Source organism: Neocloeon triangulifer, unplaced genomic scaffold (genome assembly GCF_031216515.1).
Source record: "Neocloeon triangulifer isolate White Clay Creek 2 clone unplaced genomic scaffold, ASM3121651v1 ptg000014l, whole genome shotgun sequence".
Classification (NCBI taxonomy): Eukaryota; Metazoa; Arthropoda; class Insecta; order Ephemeroptera; family Baetidae; genus Neocloeon; species Neocloeon triangulifer.
In genome coordinates this window covers 8,168,482-8,188,808 of record NW_026775556.1, presented here as the reverse complement: position 1 = coordinate 8,188,808, position 20,327 = coordinate 8,168,482, and the positions used below count along the sequence as shown (strand labels likewise).

General features: G+C 37.0%; 2 protein-coding genes across 5 annotated transcripts in view; one reads left to right on the top strand and one right to left on the bottom strand.

The window, feature by feature from the left end:
• Nucleotides 1–3,180: 3,180 nt before the first annotated feature.
• On the top strand, nucleotides 3,181–13,043 carry LOC132199251 (carboxylesterase 4A-like). Of its 2 annotated transcripts, XR_009442091.1 has the most exons (12): nucleotides 3,181–5,485; nucleotides 9,745–9,834; nucleotides 10,103–10,412; nucleotides 10,475–10,660; nucleotides 10,721–10,926; nucleotides 11,324–11,477; nucleotides 11,543–11,736; nucleotides 11,818–11,974; nucleotides 12,027–12,165; nucleotides 12,226–12,437; nucleotides 12,496–12,718; nucleotides 12,782–13,043. XR_009442091.1 is itself a non-coding variant. In XM_059623840.1 (11 exons), the coding sequence occupies exons 1-11, from the start codon at nucleotides 5,378–5,380 to the stop codon at nucleotides 12,633–12,635; spliced, it is 1,896 nt and encodes a 631-aa protein (XP_059479823.1). In that variant the 5' UTR covers nucleotides 3,181–5,377; the 3' UTR covers nucleotides 12,636–13,043. The 2 variants fall into 2 exon arrangements, 1 of the variants encoding a protein (XP_059479823.1); XM_059623840.1 differs by having other exon boundaries at nucleotides 12,496–13,043.
• LOC132199250 (dual specificity tyrosine-phosphorylation-regulated kinase 4-like) overlaps nucleotides 13,020–20,327 on the bottom strand; it is a 21,559-nt gene continuing 14,251 nt past the window's right edge. For 2 of the 3 annotated variants that reach the window (XM_059623838.1, XM_059623837.1), the window contains exons 3-11: nucleotides 18,241–18,399; nucleotides 17,824–18,079; nucleotides 17,345–17,633; nucleotides 16,945–17,097; nucleotides 16,744–16,882; nucleotides 16,328–16,499; nucleotides 15,795–15,938; nucleotides 15,606–15,735; nucleotides 13,020–15,550 (exon numbers count right to left, since the gene is read on the bottom strand). In XM_059623838.1, the coding sequence (XP_059479821.1) occupies nucleotides 15,133–15,550; nucleotides 15,606–15,735; nucleotides 15,795–15,938; nucleotides 16,328–16,499; nucleotides 16,744–16,882; nucleotides 16,945–17,097; nucleotides 17,345–17,633; nucleotides 17,824–18,079; nucleotides 18,241–18,399 (1,860 nt within the window). In that variant the 3' untranslated portion in view covers nucleotides 13,020–15,132. The remainder of the gene's footprint in view (nucleotides 15,551–15,605; nucleotides 15,736–15,794; nucleotides 15,939–16,327; nucleotides 16,500–16,743; nucleotides 16,883–16,944; nucleotides 17,098–17,344; nucleotides 17,634–17,823; nucleotides 18,080–18,240; nucleotides 18,400–20,327) is intronic. The other variant, XM_059623839.1, reaches the window with a different exon arrangement.

The window sequence follows — 20,327 nt, the reverse complement described above, 5'->3', positions numbered from 1 at the left end:
AAGTCAGACAAAAAAATATATAAATAATTTTTTTTTTACAGATTTCATTATAATTTTTATGCGCTTTCATTTCAATGTGAAATTTCATAGCAATTGGGTATAATAATAATAAATTACTAATATTAAAACAAGGTTTTGAATTTTATTGTTTTCATGCAAGCAATACTATTTTCTGTGATACAAGCATGTGAAATATGAAACAGACTTTTCACGTCAACGAACTCTTGACGCTTCTCTGTGGCAAGAGCGAAAATTTTCGCAGACAGCACTCGTCTTTTTCGCACTTTTCCTCCGTTTTGCCAACTTATGTGTTAAGCATGTGCTTGAAGACACGTAGTCCAGTTTGCGCAGTTTTCCGACGCCAGCGCCTCATCTTGGGCCTCGGAGGACTTTTGTTCCGAGTCAAGCATCGCGCGAATAAAGCACCACCAACCCGCGACTCGTGCAATTTTCCGCCAGCAAAATCGATTCGAATTGTTATGGAGCGCGCGTCTCAGCCTCTTACCATTCATGACATGAAATAAAAGCGCGCAATAGGACAAAAATCGATTGGAAAATTGTTTTTTTTTCAGTCTTTATTAAGTCTAATAGAAAAATATTCAATTTCAATTTCTCCAAAACAAATTAAATAAAACCGATCTGTAAAATTAATTATTTTATATTTTGCCTTAAATTTTTTTTTAATTGTAATTCAACATTCTCTGGATTATTTGGTTAGAATTATTTCACCAAACCATATAATATATTTTATCGCCTGGGGGTATAACCTTTTATGACGCAAAGACCGTGTGCAGCTCCACGTCTCAAATGCATTTTTAGAGTGTTGCAAAATGGCTCTATTTTGTTTGTGACCTCCAAAAGCGTGCTTGTTTTTTCAACTCAAGAACCGGCTTCTGCGTAAACTGCCCATTTGCACTTTTAGCTTGCAGCTCTTTTGCTCCGCGAGGTTTCTCAAAACAAACATTTTAACGTATTCAATGCGTTGTTGGGAGGTGCGTCTGCGTTGAGCCTTGCCCAACCAACTCCAGATATCTGCTTTGTGCGTCAGCATCACAGAGATCAATGCCAAACGATTATTTTTCTCAAAACAAATTCAGATAGTTTCCTGGGCCGCCCAAATCGCATTAAATTTATTGGAAAGAAAGAAAAACAAAATCTGCTTCAGACCGCTTGAATTTACGTAGAAAATAATTATTATTTTGCATCTTTCCGCGACCTCGGAATCTTTTTGACAAATACAAAATTTCTGCTTAGTTTCCATCCGAGTAAACTTAACTCTCTAGTTTGTGTGGTGCGTGGAACTTAATATTTATATGGCTTCACATAATACCGTAAAACTCTTACGTAATTGGAAATGAAGAGGCTTAACTCATTCTTTTGTAATAATCAATATATTCAATTGATTGCGACAATGAAATTACATAGAAGCCAGAAAAATATGTTGTTTTTTTTTACCAATTTTTAATAAATTTTGCTTTTATGTATAACATACGCTGACGGTTTCAACGTGTTGGCAACAGGAAAAATTATAATAAGCCTCCTCACAGTCCCAGTCATAGACTTTCGTCTCCACAGGTCTGACCTCAAAACGTTAATCAGCTTTGAAGTTTTCCTTAACCAACACGCTTGAGGTGTCGAGAGGTTTCATGTTTATCTAGCACTAAAGCAAGGCAACCGTGAGACCGTCAACGGAAAGGGGGAAAAATCACATTTTTACCACAAAATAAATTTTAATGGCTTGTCAATAATATAATTTATCCAGAATTATTACTTCCAGTCAAAAGCGGAATATTACTATATTAATTGAACAAAAAGATTTTAAAGTTTTGCTAGTAGAATAAATTATAAAATTTATACGCACTGAGGCTTTTTTATTTTAATGATGCGATTTTGGTGTGACAACAATAATCTGGGACAGTAAAAGATACACGGGAAGTGAGATTAAAACAAATAATGTAACTGATAAGCCCATTTGCATCAGCTCCAGCAATATTGTGCTCGAATGCTGACGCGGGTTCTGCGGAAAGTTACGTCATAATTTTTGCCGTGTCTCTCTCGCAGTCAAGTTTTGCACTGTCTTTTGTCTTATGAATATTTAAACACTTCAACTACTTGTCTCAAAAGTCAAGTTATTCTGTATGGTGGAGAAACTTGGACCCAAACCACGACGTAGATTTAGGGGGTGGCATTGAACTTTTGTGAGACGTAGTTACATAATTAGTGCACGACTTGCGCTCATTAAAATACCCCCTGGTATGTCTCTGCTCCCTACGTCACCGGCTGGCCACACATCCATACACAGAGACTGTTTAGATCGATCGACGAACCCCTGACCTTTCAAACTCGGCGCCCTCTTATGAGTTCTCACCGACTTACAGTACTGCGCACCAGTCTGAAGCACACACAAGCGTCCTGAATAATGCACAGGCCCCTCTGGTTCTCTTTTTTTTATCAAAGCCAATATACTACGCATCTGATATATTTGGAGTCCTATATCTTTGCATTTGATCAATAAAATGGAGCTGTAAATTTTTCCCGATTTAATCATTACAAGAAAAGTAATCATGTGGTTTTCTTTAAAGAAACATTGCATGACAGCCAAAATTTATGGGGTAAAGGAAGAGGGTTGAAAACAAATCAAAAGAAAATGAAATAATATCTATAAAAAAATTGCATTAATTCATTTCCTTGATATCCTCATTCTTTTGACTATTGTTTTTATTTACAAATTATGAAAATATTTTGATGCTATAGCCACTCATTCATTCAAAATATTTATTTATTAATCTTTAACTATCCTTTAAATTTGATGCAAAATTTCAAAATGAAACAAAATATAAAATCAAATATCAGAGAGAAATATAATAATATCATCATTCAATGTAAAAAAGTGTGCAACGTGCAACATTGTTTAAATGTGACTCAATCGAAAGGCCCCCCTTTGTCGGCCATGTGCACCGTGTGCAGTCAAATTTTATTTTGAGTCGCAATATATGTGAATGCAACGTGCGTCTAGGGGGAAGGGTGATGCACATGCTTTTTTATAGCACGCTGCTCCGTTTCGGCGCGACCTACTTTTCCATTCAGCGCAGCTCGCGATGCAACTGAAGAACGAATCGCCTTGAAAAATTCCATATGGCTTTTTTGCAGCCAGGCACACGAGATGCCAGAGACTCTGACAATGAAAGAACAAGAAATATATTAGTCACCTCAATTTAATGAAGACTAAGCAATCTTATATTCAATCCAGGTGCTTATTTTTATTATTATAAATGTAATTTTGCATTAATTATTCTTTGTTATAAAAATTAAATCCTATATTTAATTTAAAAATTAGTCTTTAAAATAACGTAATAACTCTTTGTCAGAAAGTTTTGTCTTGATTTGAAATTTTTTTGCATACACATTCATAATCAGTTAAATAATATATTATTTGATACAATTCCATAAAACCTCCTTTGGCTTATTTTTATCATAGTTCCGTTTCATTTCAAAATATTTTTAGTTGCACATTACTGTGAAACGAAGAGAATCACAGTTGAAATAGAAATTGATAACGACTCATTTGAGAGCAATATGTCAGTAGACTATCTTTTCCGTCACATAGTTCATAAAGTGCGATAAAATTTTTAATTCCTGTTTGAGAATAATTTTTCAAGATAATAGAAATTAACAGTTAATCTTACAAATCTCTTCTCGTCATTGTGCGAAAAATAATTTAGTTTTTATCTCCTTCTTAGCCACGTGATATATGTATGAGGAATTGAGGATTTAAAATTTGTACTTCAAAATTGCTTTGAAGAGTTGAAAAAAAATCACATTTTATATCATGTACACGCACCTTTAGCGTGAATGATAAACAAGGCAGAGAGATAAGTGACATCCATAATGTCGCACCCGCGATAACAATTTCCATTCTTATCTTATCTGGAAGGGTATTTGACGTGGTCACGGTATTTCAGCCAATATCAAAATTATATAATATATCATATTACAAAGTTAACCGAAACTTTATGAGATTTTGCTCCAGCATGCGATAATCCACCATAATTATATTAATAACTTATTATGCAAATTTTATAATAGGTTCTCAACTTATTTCAAAAGAAATAAAAAAGTCAAAGAAATTTATTCAAGATAACATAATATTATTAATAATAATAATAATAAATAGATTAGAAAATTTTAACAGGAGAAGAAATACATTTTATACAATACAGTATATTACTTTTCTATCTTTATAATTAATGTATAATTATTAATTTCTATACATTCATTAAACAATTTAATGAATAGTCAAGTTTGAAGAAACTTAAGGAGTTTCTTCTCTTGTCTTATTTATAGGATTATCTCCTAGTAAATAACTCCGAATGGGAGTTCTCAAGTGATAGTTCTGGCAAAGCTTATGCAACTGTCTAGTCCTGCATGTGACGCTGGTTGTATAAGCGACGTAAATAGCTTAACAGTCCAAGCGTAAACACACAATAAACACGCGTCGCTATGGCTGTGCTGCGGACAGTAAATTTAATTTACTATAAAAACAAAATAATTACAAAAGTGATCTATCTCATAATCCAGGAGAAAATATTAGTGGAGCGATTGCTCTAAATAGCTTTATAAAAAAATATACTTTTCCAAACCACTTCACAAATTCTATACGAGTCGGAGATTTGCAATTTTTTGTATATGCATGCTATCTATTCTCTTTGGAGTAATTTAAGCAATTAAATAAATTAGCGGTTTTTCACGATTGATTGAAATTAATTTGAACTTCTTTTTTTTAAATAAATCCTATAGCACCGTTCAATTATGATATTTTTTTAATTAATATAAAACCATTAAATGAATAATCATCATTTAGTGTGATTTTATTTTAAAATCCCACGACCTGGAAAAGTCACCCATCAAACTTGTAGGGGAGCGTCTATAATACAAAAGGCAGCTTTCTCAGGAGCATAATTGTTTGCGTTATTTATGATAAGGAGCATAATACATCACAGGTAAAAATGGTAATTGGCCGCGCGCGTTCTGTTCCCTCTCCACCCATGCAGTTCCTGTGTGTCACCGCGCCCTGCCATTATATCTGCGTTCTCCGTTTTTACCTGTGGTGCTTGCATGCGAATGGAAATCCAGTTCAGAGCGCGGTCCCTCGATCGCCCGCTGCATCCGCCCGTCCGCCGCCACTATTTGGATACATCATCATACATGTCGCGGTCGCGGATCACACAACACACAACTTTAGTGCGTAGCATCCACAAACTGCACTCTTTTCACATGAGGACTGATGCGAAAACTGTGCGATTTTCGCCACTTCTGTCGGCAACACTGCAGCTGTGAATTTTTCCTCTTGTAGAAGGAGAGGGGTAGTGCGCGAAAGATGGCCTGGCATAATTTTTTAGTGTTCCTATTTTTCTGCTCTTCGTTTGTGATCGATTCATTTGGGCAGGAGCCTGTTGTGATGCTCAAGCAAGGAGCTGTCAAAGGGGTAATGAGAACATTAATGCCAAATATCTACTGGCCGTTTAGATCGTTTACAATATTTTTCATACTAAAGAAGATCGCAAGACAAAAAATTATCTGCAAATCATTATATTATTTGTAATGCACCCATATTAATGTCTATTTTAATTATGGAAATGGTTTGCTTCAAATTAAAAAATAGCAGTTCATCATTTCAGAGAGAAATAAATATTGGTGGAGATTCAATAGACTTAAAACTCTCCCGGGATAAAAGATATCCCGTGATATAAGGGATAAAATTTAGACCACTGTCACCGGTTAAATATTTTTTGTCCCGCCTTCAATTTTTTCTCCCCAAGTCATTGGGGGATATCTTTTCTTGGCCCCCTCTACGGGATAAATATTTAACCCGCGCTAAAATAAATCAGCTGGTAAATAAAAGATCGTCAACATGCTCGAAAACTTATTACATTTTGGCCAATTGCAAATTAAGCAATTTGAGGTGCTCATATGTAGGTGCTCATATGTGCACCTGGTATGAGGTGCTCATTTTAGGTGCTCATATGTTCACCTGGTATGAGGTGCTCATTTTAGGTGCTCATATGTTCACCCCTGATATTAGGTGCTCATTTTAGGTGCTCATATGTGCACCTGATATGAGGTGCTCATTTTAGGTGCCCATATGTTCACCTGATATGAGGTGCTCATTTTAGGTGCTCATATGTTCACCTGATATGAGGTGCTCATTTTAGGTGCTCATATGTGCACCTGATATGAGGTGCTCATTTTAGGTGCCCATTATATGTTCACCTGATATGAGGTGCTCATTTTAGGTGCTCATATGTTCACGTGATATGAGGTGCTCATTTTAGATGCTCATATGTTCACCTGATATGAGGTGCTCATTTTAGGTGCTCATATGTTCACCTGATATGAGGTGCTCATTTTAGGTGCTCATATGTTCACCTGATATGAGGTGCTCATTTTAGGTGCTCATATGTTCACCTGATATGAGGTGCTCATTTTAGGTGCTCATATGTTCACCTGATATGAGGTGCTCATTTTAGGTACTCATATGTGCACCTGATATGAGGTGCTCATTTTAGGTGCTCATATGTTCACCTGATATGAGGTGCTCATTATAGGTGCACATATGTGCACCTGATATGAGGTGCTCATTTTAGGTGCTCATATGTGCACCTGTTATGAGGTGCTCATTTTAGGTGCTCATATGTGCACCTGATATGAGGTGCTCATTTTAGGTGCTCATATGTTCACCTGATATGAGGTGCTCATTTTAGGTGCTCATATGTTCACCTGATATGAGGTGCTCATTTTAGGTACTCATATGTGCACCTGATATGAGGTGCTCATTTTAGGTGCTCATATGTTCACCTGATATGAGGTGCTCATTATAGGTGCACATATGTGCACCTGATATGAGGTGCTCATTTTAGGTGCTCATATGTGCACCTGTTATGAGGTGCTCATTTTAGGTGCTCATATGTGCACCTGATATGTGGTGCTAATTTTAGGTGCTCATATGTGCACCTGATTTGAGGTGCTCATTTTAGGTGCTCAAATGTTCACCTGATATGAGGTGCTCATTTTAGGTGCTCATATGTGCACCTGATATGAGGTGCTCATTTTAGGTGCTCATATGTTCACCTGATGTGAGGTGCTCATTTTAGGTGCTCATATGTGCACCTGTTATGAGGTGCTCATTTTAGGTGCTCATATGTGCACCTGATATGAGGTGCTAATTTTAGGTGCTCATATGTGCACCTGATTTGAGGTGCTCATTTTAGGTGCTCAAATGTTCACCTGATATGAGGTGCTCATTTTAGGTGCTCATATGTGCACCTGATTTGAGGTGCTCATTTTAGGTGCTCATATGTTCACCTGATATGAGGTGCTCATTTTAGGTGCTCATATGTGCACCTGATATGAGGTGCTCATATGTGCACCTGATATGAGGTGCTAATTTTAGGTGCTCATATGTGCACCTGATTTGAGGTGCTCATTTTAGGTGCTCAAATGTTCACCTGATATGAGGTGCTCATTTTAGGTGCTCATATGTTCACGTGATATGAGGTGCTCATTTTAGATGCTCATATGTTCACCTGATATGAGGTGCTCATTTTAGGTGCTCATATGTTCACCTGATATGAGGTGCTCATTTTAGGTGCTCATATGTGCACCTGATGTGAGGTGCTCATTTTAGGTGCTCATATGTGCACCTGTTATGAGGTGCTCATTTTAGGTGCTCATATGTGCACCTGATATGAGGTGCTCATTTTAGGTGCGCATATGTTCACCTGATATGAGGTGCTCATTTTAGGTGCTCATATGTTCACCTGATATGAGGTGCTCATTTTAGGTGCTCATATGTTCACCTGATATGAGGTGCTCATTTTAGGTGCTCATATGTTCACCTGATATGAGGTGCCTCATTTTAGGTGCTCATATGTGCACCTGATATGAGGTGCTCATTTGAGGTGCTCATATGTTCACCTGATATGAGGTGCTCATTTTAGGTGCTCATATGTTCACCTGATATGAGGTGCTCATTTTAGGTGCTCATATGTTCACCTGATATGAGGTGCTCATATGTAGGTGCTCATATGTGCACCTGATATGAGGTGCTCATTTTAGGTGCTCATATGAGCACCTCAAATGAGTCGTTTTGTAGTGAATTTGTAGTCATCTTGGAGTAGTTTGTAGTCTATTTGTAGTGAATTTGTAGTCAACTTGGAGTCGTTAATAGTCGTTTTGTAGTGAATTTTTAGTCAACTTGGAGTCGTTTGTAGTCGTTTTGTAGTGAATTTGTAGTCAACTTGGAGTCGTTTTGTAGTCAACTTGGAGTCGTTTTCGACTCTCATACGACTCCCAAAATGCGCTAAAACACGCAAAGCTCGTTCTCCCTTCATATTTATATACCACCTTGCTTAAACATCCCAACAATTTTACCATCAATAAGCCGTCAACTATTTCAACTGTTGAACCACCTGACCTTGCTATCAATTTTGAAACAAAAAGGTCAGCCGCTAGTAATAAAAAATTAAATACAGTCAAAAATTTTCTTGACATTGGCTGAGCTGAGTGTTCATTGCAGATGCACTTTTGACAGCCGGCAGCCGTAGCCAGCCACTGGTTCCTGGTTCAATACTTGATTTGATAGCAATAAGAAAAAGATTTATTTGCCCAAATTAACTTTGACGAAAAGGTATTTAAATATTTGGGAAACACTTAAGATGAAAGAAAAGCAAATTCTTTTTTCTTCTACTTTTTCACGTTCACTAATTTTTTTCCTTTTTATTTGTTAAGTGTAATTAAAAAAAATTGGCGAATTTAATTTATCTACAAATAAAAAAATAAGCTTGAGAATTTTAATTTTTAAGCGTTGAGAAATTTGAAATTTTATGTGCACAAAATTTGAAAAGAAAAAAATCCTTGCATAATTTCGCTTTGATGAAGAGTTCTTTAGAAATTTCTGAGCAAAATAAATAAGCAATTTTAAATTAAGTTCGATACAGAATTTTGTGTTACCTTTGGATTTCAATTTTGCCCTCATTTCCATGATCCTCACAAAATTTTGATTTGAAAAAGTTTTTTATTCATTGCAATTGGCCAAAATCTAAAAAGTTTGCGAGCATGTTGACGACCTTTTATTTACCAGCTCATTTGATTTTAGCGCGGGTTAAATATTTATCCCGTAGAGGGGGCCAAGAAAAGATATCCCCCAATGACTTGGGGAGAAAAAATTGAAGGAGGGACAAAAAATATTTAACCTGGGACAGTGGTCTAAATTTTATCCCTTTGGATATATCCCGGGAGAGCTAAGTCTATTGAATCTCCCCCATTAGCTTTATAAATTTTTTACTTATTTTGATTTTGCTTTATGTAATAACATTTCATGTTAAAATATTATATTATTTTATAATTTTTAATAGTATCCATTATATTTGTTTGGTTTAGTTTTTTTTGTCAATTTTAACCGTCAAAATAATTCACATAAATGTTTTATATCAGCGATTTAATTCGTCTTGACGTATGCATATGTAAAAAAATTATATTTATGCAATTTGCGGATTTTTAATATCATCAATTGGTAACCTAACCTGACTTCACCAGAAAGCTTAGAGTGGAATCTTAAAGTATTATAGTTTATTCTATACAAGGATTTGAAAATACCAACAAAGATTAAAACATCAACTACAATTATTGCTTTTGCATTTTAGTTAGATTGTAACTTTGTAATGATTATTGAATTACTTTCATCAGTTAAGGACATACACTGAAACAAGAATTGCAATCAACTCTTTCCTTGGTATACCTTATGTTGAGCCTCCCTTGGGCCGTCTTCGGTTTTCAGTAAGTTTACACACTTAAATATTAGTTTACAATGCATTTAATTTGCGAGAAAAAAATCATGAAAAAAAAATCATGTTCTTACTTCCACCCATGTTTAATTGAGAAAAATTCATTTACACATAGCTTGACACATCATTTATTTACTTCATGTTGTAAAAGTCTCCCATTTCTTTTAAAAATCTCTCCCTTTAATAACTTAATTTGCTAAATGTATGAAGCTGTAATTGAAAGTGATGTACGCATGTTTTACATATTATAATATTTAAAGAGCCCTGAACGCCACAAGGGATGGAACTCCACGTTAGAAGCGTACGACTTTAAACCGGCGTGCCCTCAAATTCTTCCACCGGTGAGCGACGCCCCGAGTCTTGCATTTCCACCCAACACCAGTGAAGACTGCCTCTTCATAAACGTGTGGGCCCCAGATGCGCAAAACAGTGGCCTCCGCAACTACCCTGTGGTGGTTTTATTTGAAGGCGATGAATTCGTCAGCGGCTGGCCGGGAAGGTTTCCGGGACTTGACCTGGCCGCTGAAGGACTGGTCGTTGTTTCCGCCAGCTACAGACTCAACGTTTTTGGTGCGGAAAAATATAAATTAAAGAAGCTATGGAGATTATATATTAATTTTATACTTTTTAAGGATTCTTTTATCTGGGCATCAAAGAAGCACGCGGGAATTACGGCCTGCTAGACCAGTATCTGGCTCTTTTATGGGTGCGAGAAAACGTGGCTGCGTTCGGTGGCGACCCGAGCTCAGTGACCCTTTTGGGTCACGGAGCAGGGGCAGCAAGCGCTTTAATGCACGCCACCTCTCCCAGAACAACTGGCAAGTTTTTCTTTTGTTAATTATACTTTGTTTTATTTACATGGAATTTTTTATTTAAAGGTCTTTTCCATCGGATCATTGCGATGTCTGGCACTCCTCTAGCGTCGTGGGCAGGTGGACAAAAAGGCGCTGCGTCGGCAATGGCAGCGTCTCGCGAAATAGCAAAATCTTTGGGTTGTTTGCGACAAAATGCGTTAAGCGCCATGAATTGCCTCAGGAAGTTGCCTGCTGATGATCTTCTTCAGGCATTCAAAAAACTGTACAATGTGAGTAGATTTTTCTTCGTGATATGCATGAATTTTTTTATAATTTATACCATTTTTTTTTCATTAATATTTCAAAATCAGTGATTAATGCTATATTTTAAAATACCATGCAAGTAAAATAAAAAAAACTTGGAATAAAAATAAAAAGCATACATATTATTACATTAATTATCTATTATAATATTTCCGAAAAAATGGGATTATTTAAGTTCAAAACCTTACAGTTATCAGTCATTGTTGTCATTAACATGAATTAATTTTTTTTTTTAAATTTCATTAGAAATATTTATTATTTCACCACGAAAAGATAAAATACATTGGACCAATTGAATAATTCTTTAATGGAGAGTTTTTTTTTTGGCTAACCGCTGATTATATGCTTACGGTGTTCATTTAGGGTGGCAACTGGTCCGAAATTCCGCTGCCCGTGAGCGACTCTTTCCTGCCGGAGAACGATCGGTACCTGCCAGATGATGCCAGGAAAGCGCTTACCAAAGTGACCGTTCCCGTCCTGCTCGGTGTCACGTCTAGTGACGGCATAGCTGCCCTTGGTGCGACTTCATTTTTTTTTCAACCATAAATTAATTGCCAGAATTTATTAATTAAATATTTTCAGCTTCCATAAATAATCTACCTCAACGGGGCTACCAAGAGTTGTTGCAATTTGCCGAGCAAGTCACCATTCCTGGGTTAATTTCACAGATGGCACTTGAAAAAAAGCAGATTCTGGTGAAAGAAATTGTGCGGCATCATTATTTATCACGCGCTAGAGATGGTGATGCTGAGGCGCTTCTGTCTCAAATCATTAAGGTGTGTATAGATTTTACTTTTCTCTCTAATGAGAATTGAAAATTGCAAACATTTATTTGGGAAAATTAATTATTATTCCAGCTCTATTCTGATGCAATGTACCACGCTCCCGTTCACGAAACAGCAAATATTTTGGCTCAGAATATCAACTCCCCTCCTGTTTATGTGTATCACCTAGAAAACCTTTACTCTATACCTGGCTCGGATTTTTTTCACCAAACAGGAATCAACTCATCAGGTAAAAACTATATAATAAATTTGATGAATTTAATATTATTATTTTATTGCAGGCGCTTCCTATGGAACGGACCTGATAATTTTTATGGGCCAAAGTATCCTGGCTAAAGTGTTGGGGCGCCGATGGACAGTGGCAGAGGAGCGACTGTTAATTGCAATCAGAAGATTTTGGCTGAACTTTGTGCGACAAGGGTACTACTGAATTAATTTGAATTGAAGAATTTGATATGAATTTATCAACTCAATTAAAAGCAATCCAACTCCAAGCGTTTATGGGTACAACAGTGTCACATGGCGCCCCTATTCGCCAGCCGAGGGAAATTTCTTCAACCTGGAGAATCAACAAATGAGGGTTGAACCACTGCCTCGAGAGGGTATTTCACTGTGGAACAATCTGCTCCCGAAAATAGATTCGCTACAACTGGAGACGTCCACTGAAAAACAAGGAGTCCCAATTATGCAAGGTATAAATGCAAGGGAATTTTCCCACAGTAAAAAATTTAAAAACTCTGTACTTGGCAGGAAACAGTATGAGTTACACGAGCACAACGCTTGTCTTGGGTGTGCTAAGTTTAGTGCTGGGAGTGCTTCTTGTCACCAGCCTATTGGTGATGAAGAGGCGCTACGGCCGCTACCAGGACAATGCCGAGGATGCTTTCTGACATGAGGACCGGGGCGAGGGAGCTCCTGAACGGCCCCCACCCCCGGTGGACTCTTCGTGGCGGTACAACCTGACCACATACAGGTTTTAGACCTTTGAACTTGAAATTAAAGACAAAATTGCAAATTATAGAGGAATTTTCCACAGCGCTGCTTGAATAGCTTGAGACTAACAGTTAATGCAAAAATTAAGTAAGTGCGACTAGTAGCTGATTAGAAATAAGTACAATATATGTAAAATTCTTCAAGCACATTGTAAATAATTCTTAATTTTTATATATATTTTTAACATCTCAACAAAAATAAGTTTACACAAAATTATGCTTAGCAATAATATATTAAACATAGGGTGGGGTGTGACTAAGAAGTAGCTTTTGAAATAAAACAGACTGCAGATATATTTTCGAGTACATGGTTAATCGTTTTATTTTTGCCTAGAAGGGTTCCCAATAAAATTTCACAAGCAATTTTATATAATCTATCACAGTCTTTCTCATTAAAGAAGTCCTTGTTTCCAGTACGGTGTTGAAAATGTGTATGTGTGTCTTTGTCTTGCAGTATCCCTTCTGGCATCGCGTCTTTTTTTCACACCGTAACAAATTTTTATTATGAGAGTTAGCTACGAGATTCTTAATTTATGAGCTTTCAAACTATCTTAAAGAAAAGATCTTTATTAAAGTACGAATATCAACACTTCCCAACAAGTGTCCCTTAAAAGAGCTGACATGCATTTTATCGTAATACTAATATTTCACACAATTATCATATAGGATGGGATGTAGACAATTCATTTGAACAACTCATGCCAACAGATGAGATCTCTTTGAATCAAAAATGTACTTTTAGTCTTTTAAAACAAAATTGAAGCGATGTATAATAGCTAAAACTCTATTCAATGATGCTGGTTGAGTTACAAATTCGGACGAATTATATATATGGAAGGAAAATATACAAAATACTAGTTACGTTTTTCTTTGACTAATTGAGCATCTTTTCAATCAAATATGAAACAACAAATTGATGCACTAATGATAATAAACTCAACAGGTAGGAAAAGCCAAGAATGAAAGAAAATGCAATTGGCCAAGTTATCGATCTCAAGAAAATTTCAAGAAGCTTCACAAGTGAAAAGGAAATTTGAAATAATTCCAATGCCTTAGGTTAAAAAGCATTGCTTTCCAGAGACAAACCAAAAAAGTCGTAATTAAGATCGCACAAACACAAGAGGGCAGGCGTGGAGCTCTTGCATGTCATATTTTTTTTGACAATTTAGTTCTAAAATCTGGTTTAAGCGCCTAACGCAGATCCAATTGTAAACCATAAAATGTATCAACGTCTAACAGCAATGTACATAAAAATTCGAGGCTAGCACCAAAATGGTCTAGCCTTTGATTGAAGTGGCCTCGATTGGCTGGTATCACAATGTAGGTACAAAAAGATTTTATACAACGTGACTTTAGGCCCCACCATTTTTGCCTCAGTAATTCGATTTTTAAATTTGAATTCAGAACCCTTTATTTAATAATTTAACGATTTTGCATAAAATTGCAGTTTTTTTTTCGGAAATGGTGAGGTTCTGAAAAAAGCTTTCCCGATTAACAATTTGACCTTTTTACGCTAGCATTGTTTTGCACATTGAGTAGATATATGTGTCAGTTTAAAGACCCACTTGCAGATCACCAAACAACATATTATTCCATTTTGTCTACGAGTGAGCAACAACAAAATTTTTTTAATACACGCCGCAAGGACGTGCTCGTTCGTGTAAAGCAGAGTTGTAAAAGAAGTTTAGGAAACATGAATATTCCTTTACAAACTAACATTACATGTACGATGTCAAAGTTAAAGAGCAATCTTTTTATTCTACAGTTAAAAGGAGATTATTGTATGTCTTGGAAAATCTGGTACATCACAAAAGTCTACTTTTACACACCTTTTACAGAGAGTTAATGAAAATGGTACTTTCATATAATATTGATCTACCACACTGTGCTTCTGTGCGTGTACTGCTCGGTTCTTCTGAAAATTTCATCGATCGGGAAGTTGTAGTGGGTTTTTATTTTGCTAATTTATTACTTTGTTTGCCTGAGACTTCATCTCAATTACATACTTGTATTAATATTATTCATTGTCTGCTCTTCGGGCAGTTTGAGTGAGCCTAAATACACTCTGCTTGTGAGAACAACTGCCATCTCAAATGTAATTGAGCAGGAGGACTATCTGTTATTAAAAACCCAAATCATTTTGGAATGACCAATTTGTCATTCAAGCGCAAACTAATTTAGTTCATTAATGAGTAAAATGGACTTGGTATTTGGATGAATCCAATTCGTCTGATATGTGCTCAAAGCAAAACAAAATTGTAGGAGGTTTACTCATATTTTTTCACTACTTTCCCACCGGGCAGACCGCTCAGTGATACGACTTTCTGGAGAGAGCAGAATGACTTAATTAATTGATGGTGGTTTTGATTCGATTCAAGTGAGCATGATGCTTTGCTCAAAGAATGGGTGGCAAAAAGGTGCCTGAATCGTTAAGGGAACTCTTCTCGGGCAAAGAACTTTCTCTCTGCATACCACTGCCAACCCTGGCTGACCCCCTTCGTCGCTCGGAGGCTGCGTCGGCAGACGAGAGACGTTCCTTGGACGAATTGGGAGCCTTTCGAGTGCCCCTGTACACTCGGTACAGGGAATAGGCCTCTCCGACAGGCGGAGGCGCTGGAGGCAGGGTGCTGCCAGGAAGGTCGGACTCGGAACGCGTCGAAGACAAACTGTTGGCGGCGGCCGAGCTTTTGTGGGTCGGTGTGGCCGCGTCTTGTGATGAGCACCGCTGGAACTCGAATGGCGCGCTGCCACTTTGGTTCAACCAGGGGTGCTTGGCAGCTTCGTCCGGAGTCAAACGTTTGCTTGGGTCCCAGCTGAAATTGATTTAAATTTAGAATTTTAGTCAAGATTATTATTTTTTTTTCTCACTCTAAACATTGACTAATGAAGTCAAGGAAGAGCCTATCGCTGCATCGAATGGCAGAGCTCAAGTCCTTTGACGATGGCTTCCTCTTGCGCCCTTTGCTGTTTGTGATACATCTAGGTGCACCTTTGGAGTCTAAAATTTAAATGAATATTTGACTCTTGCTGGTTTAAAAAATTTAATTATGGTTTTACCAAAAAAGAGCCTCTTCCTGGTGGCAGCAGCCAAAACAGACTTTGGTGGCAAACCCAAGACCTCCATTACACAAGCCAATTGCTCCATTTCATTTTCACCAGGGAACAGGGGATAGCCTGTGTATAGCTCTGCAAGTATGCAACCTGGAAAATAATTATTCAGTCAATTAATTAATCTGGAAATTTTAATTTGGACTATTCAAACTTCTAATAAAGAGTCATATATGTAATGGTGAATGATAGGTTTATATGTATTTTTAACTTGGCCTTTTACCACTAGTTATACGTATTTATTTATATCATTATTTTTTTTATATTTCATTTAAACAACCCATTATACCAATACTTCATTGTAAAAAGTGGACAAAGACTTTCAGATTATGCAGTGCAGACTATTGCGTAATTGGATGGTAATAAGGGTATGCTAAAATTTGATCGCCGGCACACAAGTAAATTAGCTTGCTGTGCGGTGCATTTATTTGGCTTTGGGGGCGCGAGAAGGGAGGCCATAAAAATGGGAACAGATGTCTCACCAAGACTCCACATATCGATCGGCGTGCCGTAAGGAAGGCCCAAGATCACCTCTGGAGAGCGGTAAAAGCGCGACTGGATGTAGGTGAAGATCCGGTGGTTAGTGTAACACGAGCTGCCGAAATCAATCACTTTGATGCCTGTGCTGCCCCTCTGCTTCAGCAACACGTTCTCCTATTTTGACAAAAGTAAATAAATGGGGAAAATGTGAAGGTTTGAATAGAAAAATAGCATGCAAGGTCAGCCGCAAAGGAAGCCACAAGTCAAACACAGCGACGTGTGTTTTACTTGAAATAATCCAATATTGTGAATATTGTTTACTTCCGTCTGCCTCACATGTCAGTGCAAATAAACACAAATCTTTCAGCGAGTGTTTTGAACACCAGCAAGCAAGATGTAAATTTTGTATGTTACTCACCGGTTTCAGATCACAGTGTATGATATTCTCTCGATACAAAAGTCGGAGACATTGAACTAGAGATTTGGTGAACCTCTGGATCAAGTTAAGGCTAAAACCCTGGTAGTTGTTTTTCTTGATCAACTCGTACAAGTTTAAACTGCATTGAAAAAAAAGAGTTAAAAATTATTCAATCAAGAGTAATTTGTGTTAAGCAATCACCTCATGAGCTCAAAAGTGATGCACAAGTGGTTTCTGAAGTAGAAGTACTCAAGCATGTGAATGATGTTGTTGGTACTCTCTCTGTCCCTCTTGCGAAGATGGTCTAGGATTTTTACTTCAACCAGAGCTTGGTGGTGGAATCGTTTCTTATTCCTATGGAAATTCCTCCAATTAGCCCAATTGAATAACTTTTACACAGAAAATCAAAACAAGACAGGGATAAAAAATTTAAAAAAAAGCGTGACATACACAGACACAAAGGCAAAATGATAAAAATATTCTCATTACTTTTCTTCACATTCATTTCTGGAAATTTGTCCAATTTTGCAAACAAAATATAATAAAAGAGAAATTTAAAATGTTTAAAAATAAAAATAAAATAAATGAATTGCGCCCTCACCGAATGATCTTGATGGCAACGTAGGTGTTGGTCTTGTGGTCCAGCGCCTTGATGACCTGTCCAAAACTGCCCCTGCCGATGACCTCAAGGATCTCGTACCTGTAGGCGATTTGGTCATGCAGAACTTTGTGGTAGCTGCCGTTCTCATCGTCATAACCGCCATTCTGCGCGCCGTTTTCCTCAGGGTGCACCTTGCATGCGTCCAGGCCAAGGTACCACACCTGCGGGTACTCGTTGATTTCGTTACGCTCGTGTTGTGTCAATCGGGAACCATACAACTTCAGGGCCTCTGCAATGCGATTAAATATTTTGCATAAATCTGTCATAATTCAAACAATATTCAGAAGTACTTAATTTTTGCATTTAAAAAATGTGAATTTATGAAGTTTACATTCTTAATTAATCTTTAATAAGTATAACTTATTTTTAATTAATTTAGAATTACATGATTTTAAAAATTTATTTAAGTTTTTTCGCACCTGCAGATGAAATTGGATAGGTAATTCCATCCTTGCTCCCTGCAGAACTTGAGCGACCGCTGTCGGAACTCTTTCGAGGCGACGACTCGAGTGAGGGCGATGTGGAGGTGCTCTTGTTGCTGCAGTGACTCGAATTGTTGTTGGGTGATAGTTGCTGGTGGTTGTCCAGCTTTTGATTGTTGTTGTTTCCACCCATTTTGCAGGCTGTCTGCTTCAGGGTGGAAGAGGCCGGTTGTCCGTGAATTTCGTGAGATTTCTTTTTAAGTGGAAAAAAAACGAGAACAGGTTTTAATATCCAACATCCAACCAAAACTCGCGTGAGAAAAGTGACTACGATTGTCGACAAAAATTTTTCGCCAGAGCAAAAAGAAAAAAAAAATGAAAGCACAAAAATCGATTTAATTACACAAAACTAACCTGGTCACCACTGACACAAAGGGTTGCCGTGCCTAGACTTTTAGAGCTGGCGTGTGAAAGTCTGGAAGCGGTGGACGAGTGGTTTACTTTGGTGCCCTGGGAGCGCCCGACAGTTGCATACTCGATGATTTCTTTGTGCTGCTGCCCACTGTGACCGTTCTGGAATCAAAAACGTTTTGCATTTTAATGTGCCCTGAATCGTGCAAAAACTAAAAAATATTTACATGATTTTTAAAAGATTTTATAAGCAATTATTCTTAATAACAAATTAATTTAATATCTTTATTTGACCTTTTCCACGAGTTCATATATTGACAAAAAAATAATAATAAGCTGCATAGTTGCGCTAAAAGATAACAAAAAAATAACTTGCGACTACATGCGACGGCATGCGGGAGTAAAAGGTATGCAGCCTGCAAGACACGCATGTCACGCGGGTTTGAAAGAAATAAAAAAACAAAGGGGATGAAGTAATGTGAAATGTGAGCCGCCGTCTTGCAATAAAATCGATAAAGAAATTCTCAAAATCAGAGCTCTTGTTTAGAGTTGAGCAAACAACAAACAGAGCTCCTGAAATGAAAAAATTTGCGCCCGAATTGACGTGGAAATTATTGAGTGCGCGCGCAGCTTTGAATATAATTATTCTGATATGCGAGTGCCGCTGTGGTGAAATATTGATGTAAGAAAAATATATGCGTCAAACAAAATTTATTGGCTGAAAGGGCTCGGTACTGCAGCGCGAGGCGAAATATCAAAATCATCAACCCTATCCGCCCCTTGTTAGTCAACCCTTTCGACCGACACACACACACATGCAGCAATATTTTAATTAATTAAGCAACCGAGATTTCGCATGCGACATGCAATAAAATTACTCTCTGGAATTAACGAGTACGCGCGTCTAGCTCGGCAAAAGGCACCCCTTTCCGTTTTGCCTTTTGCCGCGGCTGCTGATGTTATGGGGTGCGGAGTTTACAAATCCGTAATATACTTACCTGTCCGGCATATTAAAAAGCACCTCTTCACTCCTATTTGAACTTTTGCATATTTTGTGCATGGGCCTGAGAGCTTACTTAGTCAGTACTAAGCAACGTTACTTTATTTTTAAGGCTACAGTTTTAAATAAATTTTACGGTTAAAAATGTGATACGTCAAAAAGCATGTTGAAGTAACAACAGTCGAGTGAAGTAAAATGGTTATCCATGTTTCACTCTTGGAAAGATTCCAAATATAAAAAATTTCTCATAAAATAGAAGATTATTAAAAAGATGCATTCTTTTATTTATTTTCAAATAAATTTTGTATTCCGCTTGCTGAAAAAGCGGGGCTCGTCCTCAGTGGCAAAAACGGGTGTTTTTATTATATATTATGAAAGCAAACGACCCGTTTTAATCAATAACTGTGGCAAAATTTAAAACTTTGTATACTGTAAAAAGCATAACATTAATAAATAAAATTGAAGCATTTAAAAAACCGAATCGTTAAGGCAAGATTTTTACAAGCATTAAGTACTGACCTTCTTCTTCCCCTTCTTCCCCCTTTTCCCCATTGAGAAAACGTGCAGCACCCTAACTAATACGAAATTGAGTGAGCTGTATGCAAGTGTGATCTTTACTGCGTCTTCTGGGCAATTAGCCCAAATACCAATTAGGATCACCCTCTCCTCTTTTCTCCCCCCTTTAGATCAATCACACAATTTTAGCTACCTAACATTTGCTTACATTTTTAATTGACTGGGAGCTATGCATTTGCCCATAAAACAGCAACAGTACAGTAATTTTATTTTTTTTTTTTGTATCAATTCTTTAGCATGTTTTTTTTTATGCAAAATGAAGCCATCAAAATTTTTTCAATAATTAAATTTAATAATGTGCATTGTTTTTTTTAAAGAATATGAAAAGGCATGAAAAGGTTAATTTAATTTTAATAAGCTAACGCTAAAAAAATAAGTTGCAAGGCTAAGTGAATTTTTAATATGATTTTCTATTCGAACACGCTTTCTTTTATACACCTCTTCTGATAAAATCTGCTCATTTTTACATAAGCGCCTTGGACGATTAAAACAGAGAAACCAAGCGAATTTTTAA

Bases quoted from the DNA above. Each gene is read 5' to 3' on its own strand.
- LOC132199251 (XM_059623840.1), top strand. From the start codon at position 5,378: ATGGCCTGGCATAATTTTTTAGTGTTCCTATTTTTCTGCTCTTCGTTT. The intron at 11,737-11,817 runs GTGTGTATAGAT...TTATTATTCCAG, and splicing joins TTCTGTCTCAAATCATTAAG to CTCTATTCTGATGCAATGTA. The intron at 11,975-12,026 runs GTAAAAACTATA...ATTTTATTGCAG, and splicing joins AACAGGAATCAACTCATCAG to GCGCTTCCTATGGAACGGAC.